This window comes from Taeniopygia guttata, chromosome 9, assembly GCF_048771995.1.
Source record: "Taeniopygia guttata chromosome 9, bTaeGut7.mat, whole genome shotgun sequence".
NCBI classification, from domain to species: domain Eukaryota; kingdom Metazoa; phylum Chordata; class Aves; order Passeriformes; family Estrildidae; genus Taeniopygia; species Taeniopygia guttata.
In genome coordinates this window covers 25,858,048-25,878,113 of record NC_133034.1, presented here as the reverse complement: position 1 = coordinate 25,878,113, position 20,066 = coordinate 25,858,048, and the positions used below count along the sequence as shown (strand labels likewise).

Genomic DNA, 20,066 nt, shown 5'->3' with positions numbered 1-20,066 from the left:
CCTGATGCGAAGTTGCCTTCAGATTGTTTAGGAATGGTGTACTGGGCAGTCAGAGGGCAGGAGAACCCTACACCAGAGAGCTGGGTAAACGTGGAATTAAGAGATGAGAAATCATCTCCTAATTTAAGATCTACCCCAAAGACTGCCTGGCTTTTGACTGAAGTCACATTATCACACTATTTATCATCTTATCATATCATACCACTTACATTATCACACTACTGCTGTCCTGCCAAACTTAAAACTGCACTTTGACCTCCTGCTAATGTGGCCAGCCATGCACTGAAGAGCCTCAGGATTTCCTGGATGTGAGGCAAAAAAATTACAACAGTCTGATTTTGTTTGGTTGGAATAAATTTATTTCATCTGTCTGTAAACAAGGTGTTTTTAATAGTTATGGCATTTTTTGAAATGCATATTAAATCAGATGAGTTAGACTGTATCCCAGATGTAACAAAGTGCAGGGAAAGAAATGGACAAATCAGCAACAAGAATTTGTTTAAATCTGTACATTATCCACAAGGCCCAACAACAGAAGCAAATACTAGAATGTCCCTAAGGTAGTGCCAGTCAAAAGAAACCCTCAGAGTCAGTTAAAATCCATCTCACAATAGCAACAGTTCACTTTTTTTTTTTAACAATAGTATGGCACAGAATACATATTAAAAAATTCATCACAAGACAGCCAAGTCAGTTATTCCAACCACTACCATCTCCCATTTATTCTTTAGTATACAGAGTTCTGCAGTTCTTGCAATGGACATACAGGTCAGAACCGTGCCTGAACTGAGTTTGGTTACAGACATTTTCAGATGACTCGTGCACAAGGCAGCTCACTCCATCATTTCTGCAGCGAGGGTGTGACAGGCCAGATGAAAATTTTTAAATTTGAAATGGTATTTTGACAGTTTAGCTTACAAACTACCGACCTTCATCCAGACAGTGGCTTCAGAGCAGCCAAACTCTGCACCATTGAGTGATCTGGCAGAAAGACTGAAGCCAGTCAGAGCTCCAGGGTAGCTGAAGGTGGCAGTTTTCCACAATGACATTGCAGTTTCATATTAAAAAACAAATACACCATGCCCACCCCCCGACCCCCAAGCTGCAAATTAAATTGGTCCTATGAGAAACTGAAACCAGACACACTCCAGCTGGTTATACCAGGCTAGCTAATGGCCACAGTGGCAGCCTTGCACAAGTCAACTACAGAACAGGAGCTGGCAAAAAAAATAAAGTGCCTGAGCTATTGTAATGATGGAATGTCTGGGAAGTCCTTAGGATGGTGATTTAAGGTCATGGGAGGAAGTACATCTGTACCCTTTCATAGTTTTGTGATTGCACTTGTTAAGCAGTACAACCTTCACAACATCAAGAAAAAGTAAGAGAGTTAAGCCTACAGTGAAGTGCAATGACAAAACTAATGTGACATTAATAGCTTCTGAGTGGCAAATTGGTTAAACAAACCAGGCACTATAAAAATGGGTGTAAGCAAACACATGGGTTTAAAAAACAGAAACAAAGAGAGGGACAGAAATGAAGATATGCACACACTTTTTTCCTCCCAACCGTGCTCTGTGAAAGGAAGACTAGTGAGCTGTGACTTGCTCAAAGTGCTGAAGAGGCATTGATCAAATTAGATTGTACAATCGGCACCTTGTTTAGTATCTCAGTTGGTTTAGCTGTCAATATCATACTAATTGCTAAGACAAAGCAGAGCCTACACTTGGCATGTTCCCTCCCAAGTTTCAAGTTATCATGCATATCATCGTCATGGTGGTGCCAGATGGGCTCGGTTACCTACAGTGGTTACAGAGATGAACAAGGGGGAACTGGAGTTATGACAGTAGGAAATGGGTAAATAAAAAAACCACAAACTACCATCTACAGTCTGGTAGCACTGAGTACAAGCGGGTGGTAGTGCAGACAGCTGCTAGGTGGATGGGGAGAGGCTGCTCAGACATCAGACCTCCTCAGGTATAAAGCCAGTTCATATGCTTTCTTGTTGAGTGTCCCTCCATGGACACTTTCCTTTCCCATGACTATAACCAATGCTGGAGTACACAAGGAAACAAAACAGAAATGAAAAGAATTAAAGGGAAAAAAAAAAAAACCAACACCTTTCCCCACCAACAAAGGGATACAAAGGAGACACAGGTTCATACCCCATCACCCTGCATTGCTAGTAAAGTTTCCAGAATGTAAGGTTTAAAGCTCACCGCCAGGAAAGTTTAATAGCAATCTTCCCCTAATACTTAACAGTCTGCCTAACAACTAGAACCCAGAGTCTCTCAAGTATTTTGCCATTGAGTATGCCTTCTTATTCAATCCGCCTCCATGGACCCCTTCTTTGCCCATTACAAAGACCAAGACTGAAAGAGAAAAGAAAAAAAGTTTTAAAAAGAGTGTATTAGACATGGAAATAATTCAAGTTTTAGGCAGTGCAGTAAACACCCTCAAATTCAAGATTTAGTATTTGGATATTAAGCTAATTTAACAGTTTTGTTAAAACACAGATGTAGATAGGGCTGGGAGAAGGTACAAGCTATCCTCAGGGATTTTATCTAGCTATGGAAGTTTTAAGAGTTCACTGCTAAGAAAAATGCCACCAGCTTTACGGTGCCTCTCACCATCAGTCATCACCCAGCAAGGAAATCCCAGCGGCAGTTTAAACACCTGTGGGAGCAGGGGTGCACTGTGTGTGCAAGCATGACTGGAGTGTGGCAAAAGAAAATTCCTATTATCTGGAACCAGAGTAACTGCCCTGATGCTGGTAAAAAACCCCAAAGAGTGAGTTGGGCTGAGACTTTCCATGCAGTAACACAACTATAAACCACACTTTTTACACAAGACAAAACACAGGGACAATTGTCATGCTGAGGCTCTCCTCACTCCCCCAGCAAGGTGCCCCAGGTTATCTGGTGAAAGGAACACTGGAGGCTCACCAGCAACTGCCACTGTGAGCTGCCATCAGATATCCCCTGACAGGGAGTGGGACACAATGAGCACTGGGCTGCCACAGGCCAGGGACTGTTCACCAAGCTGGGAATGCTGCAGTCAGTCTACCTACACATGATCATACACTAGGGCCTGAGGTTGTACCATGGAAGGTTTAGTTTGGGTATCAGGAAAACTTCTTCACCAAAAGGGTTGTCCAGCCCCGGCACAGCTGCCCTGGGCAGTGGTTGAGTCCCCAGTCCTGGAGGGATTTAAAAGTCCTGTGGTTGTGGCACTTGAGGACACGGGTCAGTGGTGGCCTTGGGCGCAGCAGAAGAAGGGCTGGACTCTCTGATCTTGGAGGGCTTTTCCAACCTTAATGACTCTACGAGTCTATCTCCATAGCAATTTGCTGATAAAAGCTTAAGACAGTTCTCATGTCATTTCACAAGTCAGAACTCTGCTTGTTTCACTTCAGTGCTGCCAACCCTCTTCCTGTATGCCTGCCCTGGGCTTTAGCCTACAGACATCTGCTCTGCCTTTGGTTTTCCACCTATTACCCAAAGTCCTGTCACTCGGGAACCTGTTCCACAGCCAGCCCAAAAACGCTAGCCCAGGTGTTCCCAACATAAGGCACACCACTTCCAGAGAGTATTTCATATCCCAGATGGGTGGCTGCCCCATAATAGGCTTTACTGGAAGTTAAATGGAGAGTGAAAGGAGCAAGTGTCTGAGAATGAAGAACATTTCTCAGTGGTACCAAACTGGACAGGCTTTTTCTGCCTGGACAGACTTCAGCAGGCTCAATAGGAAATGCAAGAAGAGTTTGTGTAGAACTTTTTAAGTAGGAGCAGCTCCTACAAGAGATTCACATCTTTGCAGAATAAACTTCCCATCAAGCAACTTACAATGAGAAAGCTTGTAGTCACTGGCTGTCATTAACAGACCCCTCCTGAGCTTCAGGTATGAAGTGATGGAATACCAGCTAAGCCTGCTTGGAGCTGCAGCCTGCTTTTTCCTGCTTGTCACAGACCTGTTCACTACTGCACAGCCTGGTGCTGGGCTGGGATGCAGGTGGGAAGAGGGATGTGTGTAATTCTCAGTCAGAACTCAGCTAGAGCACTGCCATCCACTCCCTTGCACCATTTCCCAAAATCAGCCATCAAATACAGTAGTTTGGTTTTTCTAATAGCTGGAGTCTATGCTTAGGGTCATATTCCTAATTTAGCTACCTGAAGGTAGAGAAAAGGATGCTTACCTCGTCCAGCTCTGCCTACAGCAACATTATATGTCGGCTCACCACCTTGACTCTTTGTCCTGATGTCCATTGTGCAGTCACCATCGACATACAGGCTATCTCTGATCACAGAGCACTTCTTTGCACCAAGGGTCAGACCATTGGTGAAGAAACCCTCTCGGTCTTTTCCTACAATCATATCTATTTCTCCTGGCTGTCAAAGGAAAGAGTTCAGAGTTAGCACGGAAGGGTATATTGCCGTAATTTCTGTTTAGAACCGCTCCTGTCTCATGCGGAGAGGCCGAGGCCGTGATTTCCCCTCGCTGCCCGCAGGAAGTGCTCCAGAACACAGGGCTTTGTTAGGCGCAGTCTGCGCTGCTCCGCGGCCGCTGCGCGCGGGGGAGCCTCTGTCGCGGCGATTCCGGGCCCGAGCCCGTTAAGCGGCGCAGGGCGCCTGCTGGAGCCTGGCCCCGGGCTGGCGCGGGCTCTGTCCGCACCTGTCCCGGGAGATCAGCCCGGGGCCTGTCCGCAGCGGCGGCACCAGCCCGGCTCCGGCCCGCCCGCCGGGCCCGGGCTGCTGCCGCCGCCGCGGCCCCTCCGCCTCCCCCTCGGGAAGGGCCCCGGGCCCGGAGCCGGGGGCGCGGCGCGGGCCCTGCTGCACCGCGGCGGCCGCAAAGTGCAGCGTCACGGCGGGCCCGGCCCCCCGACCGCGGCCCAGGCGGCCCCGCTCCGCCTCGGCCGGGACCGGGCCCGCCGCGCCCGGGGCAGGCCCGCGTGCGGCCGGGGGAGCCGCGGCGGCGGCGGCCGCGCTCGGCGCTGCTCGCGGGGCGGCGGGGCCGGGCGGGCCGGGGGCGCGGGCGGGCAGGGCGGGGGAGCATCAATGGCAGAGCGCCATCTTGGCGGAGAAAACATGGAGCCGGCGGCGCGGCGCCGTCCGAGCCGCCCCGCTCCGCCGCCCGCGCCGCGCCGGGCCCGCCGCCCGCACCCCCCGCCCGCGGCACCGGCCCCGCGCCGCTCCCACCGCGCACAAAAAGGCGGCGCGGGCGGCCGGGCCCGCGCCCCTCGCCCGCAAGGTGCCCCCGTCCCCCGGCCGCGGCCCGTGGGCGCCGCTCCCAGCCCCGCTCCCGCCGGCCGCGCTCCCGCCGGCCCCGCTCACCGTGATGCTCTGGAAGATGCCGCCGGCCGTGGCTGCCCAGACGTACTTGGCGTCGCAGTAGCCCACAATGGCGGCCTCCTGGCAGCAGCCATCGCACATCAGGTTGTCCACGTAGCTCTGCCAGCCGGCCATGGTCGCGGGGCGGCGGGCGAGGGCGAGCGGGCAGCGGGCGGGCCGGGGGCGCGGGGCGGGCGGCGGTCCCGGCGGTGCGGCGGCGGAGCGGACCGAGCGCTGCGGCGGCGGCGGCGCGGCCCAGCCCAGCCCTGCGCTGCCGCGCCGGGGGCGGGGGGAGGAGGGGCGCGGCCGGCACCGCCCCCGCGGCCGGGGGGAGCGGGGCCGGGGCTGCGGCCGGCGCCGGGAGCGATGCTCGGTGCCCGCTGCCCGCTGCCCGGGGCCGCTCGGCCGGTGGGGATGGGCGCGGGCAGTCCCGGGAGTGCTGCGGGGGCCGGTCCAGCCCGGCTCGGCCCGGTGGCAGTGCGGAGCGGGCGGTGCCGGACCCTGCCCTGCCCGCTCGGATCGCGCGGGGCCGCGGCGCGGCGGGGCCCGACGTCCGTGCGGCCGCCCCGGTGCCCCGCCGGAGGCCGGGAGCGGCCGGGATCGGTGAGTACCGGCGGCGGCGCCTTCCGGCCGGGGCCGGGGCCGGGGCCGGGGCCGGCCGGACGCGGCTCCCGCGGCTCGGGGCGCGGCGCTGCGCTGCCTGCCCGGCGGGCGGACCCGGGGCAGCCCGGAGGGGTCGGGGCTGCGGGGCAGAGCGGTGCCCGCTCCGTGCACGGCGCGTCCGGCGGCCCGTGCTTGCCGTGCCCCGCTCCGCTGTGCCGTTACGGCCCCGGGCAGTCGCCGCATTTGTGCTGTTTCTGTAATCTCACCCCTGCTTTCACGCCTCTCGGACAGGGGTTCAGCCCCTGCCTGCCTCGCCCGTGCCCTTCATCCTCCCGGACCTCATGGCTGTGTCCCTGTCTCACACACCAGCATCTGCTACTTTCTACAAGGGGTTGTAACGGGCGAGTTTGGGGTTTATTGTTCCAGATTTCGCCAAGTCTCTATTGCGATAATTTAGTTCTACATTCCTTTACAACACCGCAGGCTGGTGCCGTTGGTTTGCTGCACTGATACTGGGCCCTGCGCAGGATGGCTTGGCTGCTCAAGGCTGTCCTGGGTCGCAGGAATGTTTACCAGCACCTTAACGGTGTGTTTTGAGGCAATTGCTCTGTTTTCGGTAACATTGAAATTAGTGGGGCGATCATCTTGCTTTTGAGCAGGGTGAGTTAGCTTTATGGGATGGCTATTGTGATTTTTGGGACAGTGCACACTGGTGGGATGTGGCATGGCTGTCCATGTCAGCAGCTTTCTGGCTATAATTCAAGAAGTTAGATCTCATACCTGAATATGCCAAGGCATAGTATACAATAAATGAATCTGCCTTTTCCTGACCTTTCCTTTCCCTTTATCCTTCTTTTCCTTTACCTTAAGTCCCCAGGTATTTATAATGGATACCCCTACAGCAGACTTCAGGGTTTCATAGTCCTTTAACAACCTAGTTCCATTGTCATCAGGTTGAGTGTTGTTTAGTACTAATTGCTTGGATTACTAGGTACTTGGAAAAGAGCTCATTTGTAACTTTTACCTTTACTCAATAAGGTGTTTTTTCCTCTATTTTGTTTTCACAGTGCCTTTACCTCTCTGAATTTGGACAGCATCATCCATGTATCCCAGAAATATTCTCATGTCACTGTATCTACCAATGAGTTACAGTCTTTAAAGTTGCTTTTGGCTTTTAAAATAGCTAAAGCTTTTTGTGACGTTAGGCTTGCCTTCATCATCCTGCCTCCAGAGATTCCTTCCATGGGAAGGAGAAAATGTTCTCTTCTTTCTAAAAGTGCCATTGAGGGTCACTTTTCTGTTTTTTCCTGGTCTGTAGGAGGTCCCAGTTAAACATTCTTGCTGGCACAAAATGAAATGCATCCATCTGAAATGAATGGGAGGCTGATGAGCCCATTACTTTTAGAGTTCAACCAAAATGTGTTTGATTTTTTAGTTGATTGTCTTCAAGTTACAATAAGGATTCCAAATTGTGTTACTTTAATTAGTTGATTTAATGGATATAGAGACAGACATCTAGTGATCCAGGGGCAGGCCTTGAGGATTTTGGTGCTGCTTATTTGCTATGCTAGCATCATTATCCTTTGATTAATAAGAGGTGGGCTTCTGTTGGACAGCAGACTGCTTGGTACAAGCATGCAGATAACTCACACAAGAACCTGTGCCTTTCCAAGGCTTTAGCCAAAGGCTATGCCCCTCTTGCCTGAAGGGATCTCACCCTCCAGCACAGCTGTCCATTCCCTCTGCCCAATGAGCATCTGTGCCCTCCTGAACCCTTGGAGCCCAGCATCCAGTCCTGTTTCACAGCCCAGAGCTGGGCCAGGCTGCAGGGGCAGCTGCTGCTCCCCCAGAACCCAGAGCCACGCTAGGCTGATGTGAGGTGCTTCAGTGCTTTGCCTCTTTGACAAGTGTTTCCTTTGTATGTCAGAGTGCAGAGAGGCCCAGGTAATACAGCTGCTGCCTCACAGGGAATATTACCTTTTGTGATAGCTGCACAGACCAGGTGATCAGTGGTGGGAGTGCTGTTTTGATGTGTAGATTGTATTAGCCATGCAGGGAATACAGACATCTGCTGTGAATGACTTAAATTGGAAATAACTGCATGGAAGTCTGGGTTCTCCTTAACACGAATGGTTGGATCAGAATAGAAGATTTCACACCTGCTTGGTAGCTCAGCTTCTAGTCATGTTATTTGTGAACTAACTCTAGTATTATATCTAGAAAGTGAAGTCTAAATTGGGTTGCTATTATTTAATGTTTCAAAGTTACCAGGTAGCATGTATAATTTGCAGATTCAGCAGTCACCAGTGGTGTTTCTGGAAATCATGGTTCTTTAATTTTATTTTCACTCTTAGGTGCCTCATTTGGTTGTGTGCTATGTTATACAACTGTTTGTGTAGACACTACTGCAGCAGCACCTTTGAGACTGCTGGATTTAAGAAAATGAGGGTGTGCTCTGTATGTTAAAGATTGTAAGAGCAGGGACCTCCAAGGTTGTTAGGGGTTTTTTTTTTTGCTATAAGAGTTAAGTGGAATTTGAAACATTTCTGAAGCAAAATATTTATATATGTATTAAAAAAATATCCTTGTTAAAATTGATAGCTGTAGTAGGTCATTTTAACAGCAATGCCTAGACTCACATATGAAATGGGCTGCTTGTAAGCTATAGCCATATAGTAAATAGTTGTGAATTCATTATTTCTTGCATTTTAGCTTCTTCCTACATTTCACCTGGTAGTTGTTCTTTCTGGAATTTAGTTGCACACTTCAGCCGCAATTTGGTAGGATTTTGTGCAGCTTGTAACAATTCCTGGTCTTTTGCTTCTGTTCAGAACTTTGTCTAAAATTGATGTTGGATCACATCTAAGAAAAAGAATAATTTGGAAGAATTTTAAAGTACTGGCTGTGCTTAACCAGAGTGTACTCACTATTTACAGCTTTGTGAGAAACTTGACTGCTTTTATGTTGTTAACAGAAAAACTAAAATTGGCCAAAGACTTGGAGGAGGGTTATATTTTGTGAGTCATGTAACTTGGGTTTTCCTGTCAGGCCTTGTAGCTACCATACTGCTGCTGTGCTTGGAATGATGACAGCCAAAGGCAGGACCTCTCACAATGGGATTGTTTAGCCTGGGAAAGATCTCTGGGATAATTTAGTCCAACCATTATGGTGTCACAGGTTCTAAGTGTCTTTCACCAAATTGCTGTTTTTCACCATTTGGAGATTACTGTAAACAGCACTTATGTACAATCAGGAGGCCAGTGAACCAGCAGCAGAATGCAGCTGGGCTTCTTTGTGGAGATGAACTCCCCAGAGGCAGAGCTCACTGCAGTGCTGGGCTCTGGCAGATGGTGCCCATGTGGGCAGTGACCACGCTGGGTTCCTGCTGGGCTCTGTCTCTTCACCACGTGTGCTTGTGGAAGTGCAGAGGGAAACACCAACACACAAGTGCTACAAATCAGTGGATTCACTTCTGGTGGCAGCCAGGAGCAGTGTGTGTCAGCCTGGTGAGGGTCAGGCTGGGCAGGGTCCTTCCACAGGAGACTTGGCTGAAATCCCAGGAAGCCATCAAAGACTGGGATGAGTGTTAGCTAGAAATGAATTATGAAAATGACAATTAATGTGGGGAAAACGTGCAAATAGGTTTAAAAATATGGTAATTCAAAATGCAACAATCATGAAGACCACAGTCCAGAGTTTATGGCACAGCTAGTGGAGCTGTGCATGAAGAAAGTCCTGTCCCATGCCAGCACAGCTGTGGCTGCACTGCAGACAGCCTTGTACAATTGCTCTTAAACCATCCAGAAAGTTCTGAAAAAAAGGTGCTTTTCTGGTATATCTTGCAATGTTTGGAACAATGGTTTAACTCCATTATGAGAGTTTCATCTCCTTTGAGGATTTTGGCTTGGTATGGTTTTACCAATAAGATAGCTCAGCAAAACCTTTGTCTTCCCATGTAAGACAGTTATGTAAAGAATTCTGAGGGGGTTCCCTTGCTTATTCTTTATTTAACCATCTAGTTCAAGCAGAACAAACCCACAATGAAAATCAGATGCAGGTGTAGGGATATGGCTATGTCATATAAGAGCATGAAATTGCCTCTGTTTCAGTGGCTTCCAGAAGTACTTAAAATAGGAGGAACGACAGTTCTTTGGGCACGTGATTTACAGACTGGCCAAAGCACTAAAAAATGTGTCTAAAGTCATGGAACTTTGCTCAGCTTTAGGATTTTTATCTTGCTGGTGGCCAACAGAAAAGAAACCTTATTCCTAGAAATTAAAGTACGCTGTATGTAAATTCTTAATTGGAGAGAGAGTCTCTGGTTCATAATGGTGACTTTGCTGAGTCCCTATAGGAGTAACAAGTGGAGAATTAGGCCCATATGACACAGCCTTCTGTGCCTCACAGTTACCAAGCAAACTCCTCAGTGTGTTTAGATCCTGCAGTATTTTGTTTTGCTTAAAGTCGAGCAAACAGATTCCAAATAGGTGACTGTTAACTGTTCAGTTGTGAAATAAGGGTATGAAACTGTAAAATTCTTTAAGTTTGTAGATAGCTTGGCACAGTGTTGGGAAGGTGGAAACATACTCAGTCTAAGGCCTTTTTGTTATTTTGCCCAAACTCATGGTGACTCATCTCATGCCTCTGGCAACTAGCTGTTGCAGTGGGTGAAAGGCTGTGGGGAAGTTAATCTTAAAAGCCAAAACCAGGCTAAGAAATGCAATAAGAGGGTTGGAGAAACACAAAGAGGGAGAGAAAGCAGAAAAGTGGAAAATGAAGCACAGCAAGCCCAGGCTCTTGACAGTCATTTTTTAATGGATATTTGTGCAGTGGTTTTACAGGGACAGTTAACATTCTTACTGTGGTGTAAAGTCTGAACCTGTGGCCCCTGTGCATGCTTCACTGACCACAACAAGAAGTGATAGGAGATGAAAGAGAATATTTAACTTTTCACAGGCTTCATCTGCTTGGCTTTTTCTGTGTCACAGTTGACTGGTAGAACAAATGTATCATTTTCGTAGCTGGTCTGCATGTTTTCACTGTGCTAGCATGCATTAAGAAGAAAAGCCAGTTCTGACTGTTGTGTTGCGTTATGGTGCATGGCAGGAGCACGGGGCCCTGTCCCGTGGGATGCCATCCCAGGCAGCAGCTTTGCCCCAGCTGTGTCTTGGGGACAGGCCTGACATACGTTGTGTTTTTCTAGCTCACACTTACTGTAGGTGATTGTTTCTGCACTGCTTTCTGCTGCACGTTCAGTCACCCACATGATGCAGCTGGGGAGCTCTGGAGCTTTGTTCAGGGTGTTATTTTCTTTGTTCAACTTGCTTTCCCTGGCAGGATCTGTAAATATGTTTGTCTGCATGCTGTTTCCACCTCTGATCACAAATGATTTTGCTGTTAATGCTTGTTACTTGTTAAAAATCCAAAGGATTTTTGAATCACAGATACATAAATTTATCTGTGATACACAATTTCTACCTATAATATTCACTGTCTTCAAAAGCATTTTATAATAATTCTGAAGTCTAAAACCCCATATTTTCCCAGAAAAATGATAAAATTCTCACCTTATACCAAATTTTTCTTTGGCCACAAAAAACTTGATCCTAGCTATAAGCAGCAGTCAACTTGCCTGATGTTAGCTTGTCAAAGAAGAACCAGTGTATGTTTAATATTTAGAATATTTGGTTGTGAATTTTTGGTAGTTGAAGTACTACTTAGTTTCATCATGGAGAGAATTAATTCTGCCATAGGTATAATGCTTTTCTCTCAATTGCATCCACTCAAATAAATATCACATTTTTGAGGAACACATACTTTTCAAAGTATGTGAAAATATTTTCTGCTCAAAGTTGTTTATGTAATCTTAGAAGACGTATATTCAGTCTGAAAGTCTAATACTGTGCAACTGTAGAGCAGCCACTCTGGTACAGTGAAAGGAAACATTTAGAATATAAAAATGGGAGGAGTGGGGAAAAGTAGAAATTAACAAAGGGGAAAATAGCCTAAGAATGATGCAGTTTCATTTAGAAGGTTTTATCTTCTTTCAAAATACCTCTCAAAAGACAGTAAATCATCTGTCTCAGCCAAACTGTGCATTGTGGAAGGTGAGCGTGCGGCAGGCTTGGCGAGCAGAGTCACTGCTGGGGCTGGCAAGCTGGGCCAGCTCCTGCAGCCCCACTGGAGTGGCATCCCCAGAGAGCTGGTGCTGCTCCAGGAGGTCGTGATCTTGCTTGTACCCCTGTGCCATGGGTGGGCAGTCCCCCAGCACCATTGCTGTGATCGCACAGTGAGTGTCTGTGGAGGAAGCTCATCTCAGGCAGGGAGCTGTTCTAGAGCAGACAATGAGTTTTTGCTGCCAGCCTTTACCCAGCTGTGAGCAGAGTCATGGTGGTGGTGCTGTGAAGAAGAGTCCAGTCATCTGCTGTGTAACTCTCCATCCTCACCCGTCTGTATTGCTGACATCCTCAGGCATCGCCGGCTGGTGCTGGTGTGCCTTCAGCCGCTCGCCCGCGGGGTTTGGTCCCGTGTGGTTTGAATGGTGGTGTTCCCAGTCTGTGCTCAGGTTATGTGAAGACAAATGTGGGACAGATGCATCCAATACAGTTTGTCTATACTCTGTGTCCAGTTGGCATAGTGCTTTTTAAAGCTTTATGACTCAGGTGGGTTACGTTTAACGAGGACAGTGAAAGAATTCCTCCCATTACAGTTTTCTTTGAAAGTCAAATCTAAAATGCACAATGAAGACCACTTTTCTTAAATGAAAAAACATGACTTCCACATGTAACAAAACTTCCAACGTTACTGCTTTGATGAACTATCTGAACAGCTGTTCTCTACTACACAAACGTCCTCCTTGTTTTGAGTTAGAATGGTGTGTCCCAGCTTATAGGAGCTGGGACATGGAGCATGGCTTTGTGACAGAGCTAGAAACAGGTGCATTTCTAGCACTTGCCATTGGAAAAAAACAGAAAAAGAGAGGAAGGGAACATTAGCACCAGCTAGACTATTTTGTGTGTTGGTAATAGACACCCATTTTCTGTGCTCCCATTAGTAGGTGTTTGTGGAGGAGAGGATGACTTGCTAGCAAGTGCTCAAGCCACGTATTAAACAGCAAGGGCATTTCAGAACCATTGGTGGCCTAGTTTTGGTTTTGGTTAGAGGTTAGCAGGGTGAATTGGGATGCACCAGCAGCATCCTGGTTCCCTGGATCCAAAGAGAGGAGCCGTGTAGAACGTGATGTTGGTGATGGAGCAGGGACCCCTCTGACCGCAGTGGGCTCATGTTTCAGGTGCTGTGCCATGTCCTCTGCTTGGCCTAAGGTCCTGCAGATTTTAAATGAAGCCTTTATACACCGTAAGAGCAATTCTGCAGTGTTCCCACTGCCATGCGAGCTCTGGGATGCCAGGCTGGCTACTGCTCTTCGGTAGTTCTGAGAATGGTTGCTGCTTTTGGAATGAAAATCTCCCAGTAACTTCGCGGCCCCTGGCACTAGATGGAGCTTCAATCTACTTGCACTTGGAAGTCTGTTAAGTTCAATAACAGGGTAAAAATAGAGAAGAATACTTGAAGATATGTGTGCCTGCTGCTACACTTACAGCACCTCTTTTGTGTTTTTTAGCAGAGTGGTCTAAGTCATCATTTAAATTTAATCTAAATGAAAATTAAAATATTGCTGCAGAATCTGCTTGTTCTAGTGCACGCATTATAATCATTAGCACCCTTTAATGTACTCTCAGGTTCACGGTGGAAGTTGCTGTAAGTTAAGTGTACTGGAACTGTGCTGCAGATTTAAGCTAATGCCTGGGCTGTGCTGAATAAAGGCAATGCCTTTTCTGAACAAAGTGCCTGGTTATATTTCAGGATGTGGTGGGGATGACCACCCTTTCTGTTTGCTGTGCTCATGCAAGAATACATTTGTATTTTCACTTTGTGCTACCAAAGCTAACATTTCAGAGTCATCTGTTATAAGTCACTTCATTTTTCCTCCATGTGTTACCCTTGAAAATATTGAACAAATAGAAACATATAAAAATGAGCTTTGAAATGTAGTGTTCATACTTTTCATTTAGCAAGCACCATGTCACACAGGCCACACACACACATATCAGAAATTCAGAACATCTTTTTCTTCCACAGAAGTGACTGGAAGAATATTTAGTTTTGTTCTTGGGTGCCCATGATCTTATCAGCAAGACTGGTTTATTCAAAACTCTTGTCCAAGCGCTGAAGTTGTCATAAAAGAAACTGAAGTTGGGAACCTAAATGGTGACACTCATAACAGATTTTGTCATTAAAGCACTGAAATATTGTTTTGTTTTTTCACTACAAGATCTGACTTTGAATTTCAGTCTTCTTCAGAGGCTTTGTGCTGACCAGTAGGAGTATAGGGACAGGTGGGGTGCCCAGAAGGCCTCAGGAGAGCAGGGAGCATTTGTGGGGTGCCTGAGGTGTCCTGCAGAGATTGCACAGAAATTGTCATTGTGTTCTCTTAAAGAAAGCTTTTCTTATTTTTTTTAAATAAATCTGTTACTTGCCTCAGGAATGTTATGCTTGTTATGCTTGGTCTGAGACATTAGAGGAAGGTATTTTGAAATCTCACACCTAAACTTAGGTGATAGCTATTCTATCATTTGCCATTGCACTGTCTGTCACTCTCTAGCCTTCCAGAGAAGTGGAGCTTCAATACTTACTAATTTACAAAATGTTCAACCATTTTGATTCATTTTGATTTCTCTTCATTGAACAAATGAGGATGTGTGCCAAAATCTCTCATCTCTATCACAGCTGAGTATTAGTAGGTGAGCAGACAGTCATTTTGTCATGTTGTGCCCCTCTGGCAGGGACAAAACCACTCCTTGAATACAAGAGGCATAAGCAGTACATGGGCACTGGGCTGCCCTGCAGCAGCAGGACAGATGTGCTTCCCAGGGTGTTCAGAAGATCTTTTTCTGGCTCTCTTGAGACTGTAGTTGCAGAAACATGGGTACTTTGGAGTTCAGGCAGCTGGCAAACAGGAATGCTGGAGCTCCAAGTCCCTGAAGTGACCAGACCCTTCTGGAGGCTGCTGTGAAGAAGAGGACATTTGCCAGAGCAGGAATTGGACTCAAGTGAGTCTGGTCCTGCAGCCTCTGATGGCTGTTCTCTTTGTCTTCCCAGGTCACAAACCACCTGTGTTGGAGCTAGTTCCAGCATGACTGGCATGAGAACACCTGCCAGGAGCACGGCAGTCGTGTGCTGTGGGTAACTTCCAAGCCAGCGTTTTGCAGGGATCTGCCACAAGAGCTGTGTGTTGGGCCATGGCATCAGTTAGACACAGGTGATGAGTGGGGCAGTGCAGCAGGTCTGCTCCATACCCAGGGATGTGCTCCCTTGGGAAGAGACTGCTGCTGGGCCTGGGGGCGAGCTGTGCTTTGGGAAGAGACTGGAGCCAGAATAATCTGGCTCTGTGCACTGCTGGTTCCTGTTCCTAGTCCAGGCAGAGCATGGGTTAGTGGCCAGGGCAGGAACATAAGGAGACACCAGGCAGACACCAGAGAGTGGGACAGGGCTCTGTGTGTCCTGTGTCCTGCAGCCAGTGTCCTTTCCCTCCTCTTGGAGAGGCTCTGTCCTGGTGCTCCCACCTGTTAAGTGCACAGGACAGAGCCATGGCAGCAGCATCAGCTACCAAGTGCTGTGGCAGTGCCCTTGGAGTGCAGCAGCTCTCCTCAGAACGACAGGGACAGCCACGGTTCCATGAATAGCAAACTGAGTGACCTAATTCAGCTCTCATGGGCAGCCCTCAGCTGCTCCATGGTTGCTGCACTGGAGCTGACTCATCACTTCCAGAGTGGCAGAGATTGGAGCTTTCAGACCCTAAGGATTTTGCTGGATTGTTAATTTTAAATTGATTAAAATGAATTTTTAAAATACCATGAGACACTTGCCTAAAGAAATGGTTATTAAAAAAAAGAAGGAAATAGTTGGTCTGTGGGAGTTAACTGTGTGCTTAACAACTGCTGGCTCCTGCAGCTGAGGACACCCGTTGCAGCTTGGAGGAGTCTTATGTCAGTTGTTCTGTCCTGGCAGATTAGCAAGAACAGGATTAATCCATCATTATTATAAAAAACTGAGAACTAGAAACTGTCCTTGCTTATACCCAGAACAACCCCCTGGTGTCCTTGTCCATGGCAGAGTGGTATTACAGTCTCACCTACACAGATTTGTCCGGAACAAAAGATCTCCTGGGGATGTGCATCCCTGCAGGAGCATCCCATTCTCTCCGACATTTCCTGGTGTCTGATGAAGCTGCTCGCGTGGTCCCGAGACTCTGTGGGGTGGCCTGTGGGCTGTCTGTACTAGGAACAGGCTGTGTGTCCCCTGCCGATCTCCTGGGGAGGGTGCCGTAGCCGGGTGGGCAGGACAGATGGGTGGAGGATCCTTTTTACCACTGTCAGAGGGCAGTTCTAAATGAGCTTCTCCCCTGGGATGTTCTCAGTGCTGTGCCCGCCTCTGCTGTGCCAGAGGGAACTGCCTTACCCTGAGGAGCAGGGATATCATTCTCCCCAAAGATTTCCATCTGCTGCAGTGTGACTGCACAAGTCAGGCTTATGCAGAGAGGTGAAGCTTCTCCCTTCTGCCTCTCCCCTTTCCCACTGGTGGGGCAATGGGTGCAGCCCACCAGCCAGCCAGCAGCCCAGGGGTGCTCGTGGACCCACCCAGGCCACTGCCAGTAAGGATCCTTCTGTGCTGTGGTGGGCTCCAGACATGCAGGAACCCCCTTCTTGCAGGCTACAGAAATAAGGTCAGAGCTCAAACTCCGTAGGGATTTCCCCTGAGAGTTCATCCTGGGGCCACCACCCCTCTGCATTCTTCCCACTGCTCTGGCGGAGTATGGGGCTGCATGGTCAGGATGCCACGCAAGGTCTGGCCCTGGTGTGTGGGTAGGGATGGTGCTCGATTCCAGTGAAAGCCAAGGTGACCTCAGGCAGCATAAATTGGTGTAGGTTTTTTTCCAGTAAATAAACACCAACAAATTAAAAATAAAAAAATATGGGTAGGTGGAAGGTTCCATGGTACTTCAGAGAAGACAGAGCAGGAAGGTGAGAGGCATGAAGGAGCAGAATATGGAATCCACCTGGAGACAATGCAGCAGCAGACATTGTCTGTCAGTCTCTTTTATGTCTGTCTTAAAAAAGAGACCTGTTCTTTCAGTGAAACCAAAGAATGAAAATTAAAAAGCAAAACAATACAGAACAATAGAAGACTTCTGCAAAAACAATTTGACACTTCCTATTGATTGAAGTAATGGAGCAGCAAGTTCTACCAACTTGCATAAAAACACCTTTGGTCTGCTTTAAAAATCCATGTTAAAGCTACAGTGATGTCACTCCTGTGCAGTTCACCTGTCTGTTGTCACCTCTAGATGTCAAAAGCTGAAGTGATCTAACTCCATGTGCCAAAGCAGAAGCTGCTTCTCCTGCCTCTGCCCTGCACTCAGCAGTCGTCCTTGCCCGTGGTGCTGTACAGAGAGCCTGGCTCATGGAGCACAGAGAGGCCCTGCTCACTCACGTTGTGTCAGATGGGGTGGCTGGAGAAGCCCATCTCTCTCCTGCATCCTCTCAGACCAGGTAGGATGGGTTCCTCCTTAGGGCTTGGTGTCCCACCGTGTCCTGGATGGTTCCCACTTGCTGTGATGTGCTTCCTTTGGCTTCACCTCGGCACCTAGGAATGATGACAAAAGAGCAGTTTGTGTTGTGTGGCATGTAGACAGATGTTCTATCATAGAATGCCTTATGTGGAGGTTTTAACATATTACAATTTCTTTCCAATCAAGCTTTTCCAAATTAGTAAGTTATATGAACACAATCCTTTTTGTGCTCAGACAGAATCAGATTTAGTGTTTAACTCAAACTAGAAAAGTATGAAGTCAAGTAGGAAGAACACTGGGTTACAAAATGTTCTTGCTTCATTCATTTTGCCAGTTATAATTTTATTTTAATTATGTATGGCACTCCATAATGTTCCAGTTAATTTACAGTAGCATATTTTGGTATAGTATTAAAATTAGTGACAGGAGAGTTAGTGCAACACTTGCTGTTTACCATTTGCTGAGTAATATACACATTAATTATGCATATATTAGAATGGCTTTAAAGTATGCTTAGCTTCAGCTGGAGGGTCAAGGTGTTTTAGACAAGGTGTTTGTTCTTCATATAGTTAAATATACTGTCCTCTAAGACCTTATCCTAAAGTAGTACATTAAATCAGTGCCTATTCATGGAAGGAAAGTTCTGGCAATGTGAAAATTCTTTCAATCTTTGTAGGTCCAGGCCTCATCAAGCAGATATAAAAGTGTGCTTCACTGCTTTAAGGGCAATATTCTTATATAAAGTTATTCTATTCCTATTTCTTTTTAGATGAAATGGTCCAACAAGCCTGCCTTCTCAGTCCTGTGTGAGCTGCTGCAGAATCTGTTTAAGCACTGCTGCTGCTTATGAGAATACAGGTGTAGGCACATGAAACATGACTTTGAGAAAACAAAACACTGTCAGGTTCACAAGGAAAATAGACATGAAAATAAAGGAAATATTTTTTTCACACTTAAGTTTTATCACTCAGCTGTGCTATTTCTAGTAGTTGTAGACATAACATTTTGCAGAAACAAATTTCACAGATCTATTCAGCTGGCAGTACTACGTTTCCCTGTACTGATACCACATCTTGCCAACAATCCTATCCTGTTGTGGGAATTGTGTTCAGTTACCTACAAGACAGCTGGCTGCCTTCATTATGCATTTCCATTTTTTTGAGCCAGAGATAAGATATGCCCAACTAGACCAGGAATTAAAACAACCCAACACGTCCATTCTTGTTTGGTCAAAATGCGACTCATGTTCTTAGAGCAAAGCAATTATATTCTCTGTATTTTCACATGTTCTGCTATTTAGTGGTAATAGCTGTTAAGCATCAAAAAACCCACAATAAACAAACCAAACCAAACAAACCCAACCAAGGATACTCTACCTAGCAAGTGTCCTACCTTACTCCCTATTTTGCTTCTTTTAGCCCCAGGCTAAGGGTACTGCTCCTGAAACAAGAATGATTCACTCCCTTGAGCTCTGCCCACAGCCAGACTAAGGGCTTAGTTTTGCTGCTCACCCATAATCTGTGCCTCCTTTCTGTCCCTCTTCCCTTGGAATTGAGCCTCTTACCCCAAAAGCCCAGTGCCCATCATGGGCATGGCGCTTCCTCAAGGAAACTTGAGAGACACAATATGCATTTCCTTAAGTTTGCACGGAATCGATGTGCAGGGTAACATTTGGCCTATGGTGTGGTATGACACCAACCTGCAAATAATATTGCTTCTAAGCATAAAGGCTTGGGGAAATCAAAACTTTTCCTGTTAAGCAGAAATCTGCAACACTTATTTGAGCAAATGCTTCAACATAAACTTAGGCAGGACTTGGTCAATCCAATTGGCAGGTGCAGAGTCCTTCAGTGGCTGTTGTCTTCTACATTTCTTTAAGCATTTTGTGGTGTCTGTGTATTACAGAAAGGCAGAAAAATCACTGAAGTAATTACTTTTTTCTTTTTTTTTTTCCTTTTAATTTGCTCATAAGGAAATTGAAAGTAAGGAAATCTCACCAGGAGGAACACCCACATGCAGGTACCACATTCCTGCATGCACCTACATTCAATTGATGCAAAGAAGCTGAATTTAAAATGTGCTACAGAACAAAGTAGGGCCAGCTGGAGGATTTCCTGCTGGAGAAAGGAAAAGCCTGTGGAGGCAGTGGGTCGGAATGCTGAGCAGTGACACATTCCTGATGCCTGTATCTGGGAGGAGGGGAATGGGAATATCTTGATTTGGTTATTTGGATTAGTGAGCTCTTCCAGTTAATGATTTTTTTCATTTAGTATTCAAAATGCTTGTGAGGTTAATATTTCTTTATGTCTAATTAAAAAATATACATATACATATGCATATGCATATATTTATATTTATGCATATGCATATATTTAGGGTGAGGTTTAGTAATTACTCATAAGAGGCCCCAGAAGTACTGTATGTGTGTCTCTTGAGCGCAATGAAGCAACAGAAGGTACAGAAAATGGTGTCAGGGCAGCTCTGAGCCGGGTGCCTCATGGCTGAGCAAG

The 20,066-nt window shown here is 47.1% G+C and overlaps 2 protein-coding genes across 8 annotated transcripts in view; one reads left to right on the top strand and one right to left on the bottom strand.

Annotated features, from left to right (window-relative positions):
• Positions 1-336: 336 nt before the first annotated feature.
• PFN2 (profilin 2) lies at positions 337-5,594 on the bottom strand. Its single transcript, XM_030280372.4, has 3 exons — positions 5,328-5,594; positions 4,193-4,385; positions 337-2,369 (listed from the first exon to the last, which is right to left on the bottom strand). Exons 1-3 carry the CDS (start codon positions 5,457-5,459, stop codon positions 2,272-2,274), a joined length of 423 nt encoding a protein of 140 aa, XP_030136232.1. The 5' UTR covers positions 5,460-5,594; the 3' UTR covers positions 337-2,271.
• Positions 5,595-5,639: 45 nt separating this feature from the next.
• LOC115496385 (uncharacterized) overlaps positions 5,640-20,066 on the top strand; it is a 57,227-nt gene continuing 42,800 nt past the window's right edge. For all 7 annotated transcript variants that reach the window (XR_012057495.1, XR_012057496.1, XR_012057497.1 and 4 more), the window contains exon 1: positions 5,640-5,927. Coding sequence is in view for 4 of the 7 variants with exons in the window: in XM_072933681.1 (XP_072789782.1) it covers positions 5,691-5,927 (237 nt within the window). In the remaining 3 variants the exon portion in view is untranslated. The remainder of the gene's footprint in view (positions 5,928-20,066) is intronic.

Excerpts from the sequence above, each read along its gene's own strand:
- PFN2 (XM_030280372.4), bottom strand. The coding sequence starts at position 5,459 with ATGGCCGGCTGGCAGAGCTACGTGGACAACCTGATGTGCGATGGCTGC. Across the intron at positions 4,386-5,327 it reads GCATCTTCCAGAGCATCACG|CCAGGAGAAATAGATATGAT; the intron begins GTGAGCGGGGCC and ends TTCCTTTGACAG. Across the intron at positions 2,370-4,192 it reads TGTAGGCAGAGCTGGACGAG|TCTTGGTCTTTGTAATGGGC; the intron begins GTAAGCATCCTT and ends TTTCTCTTTCAG.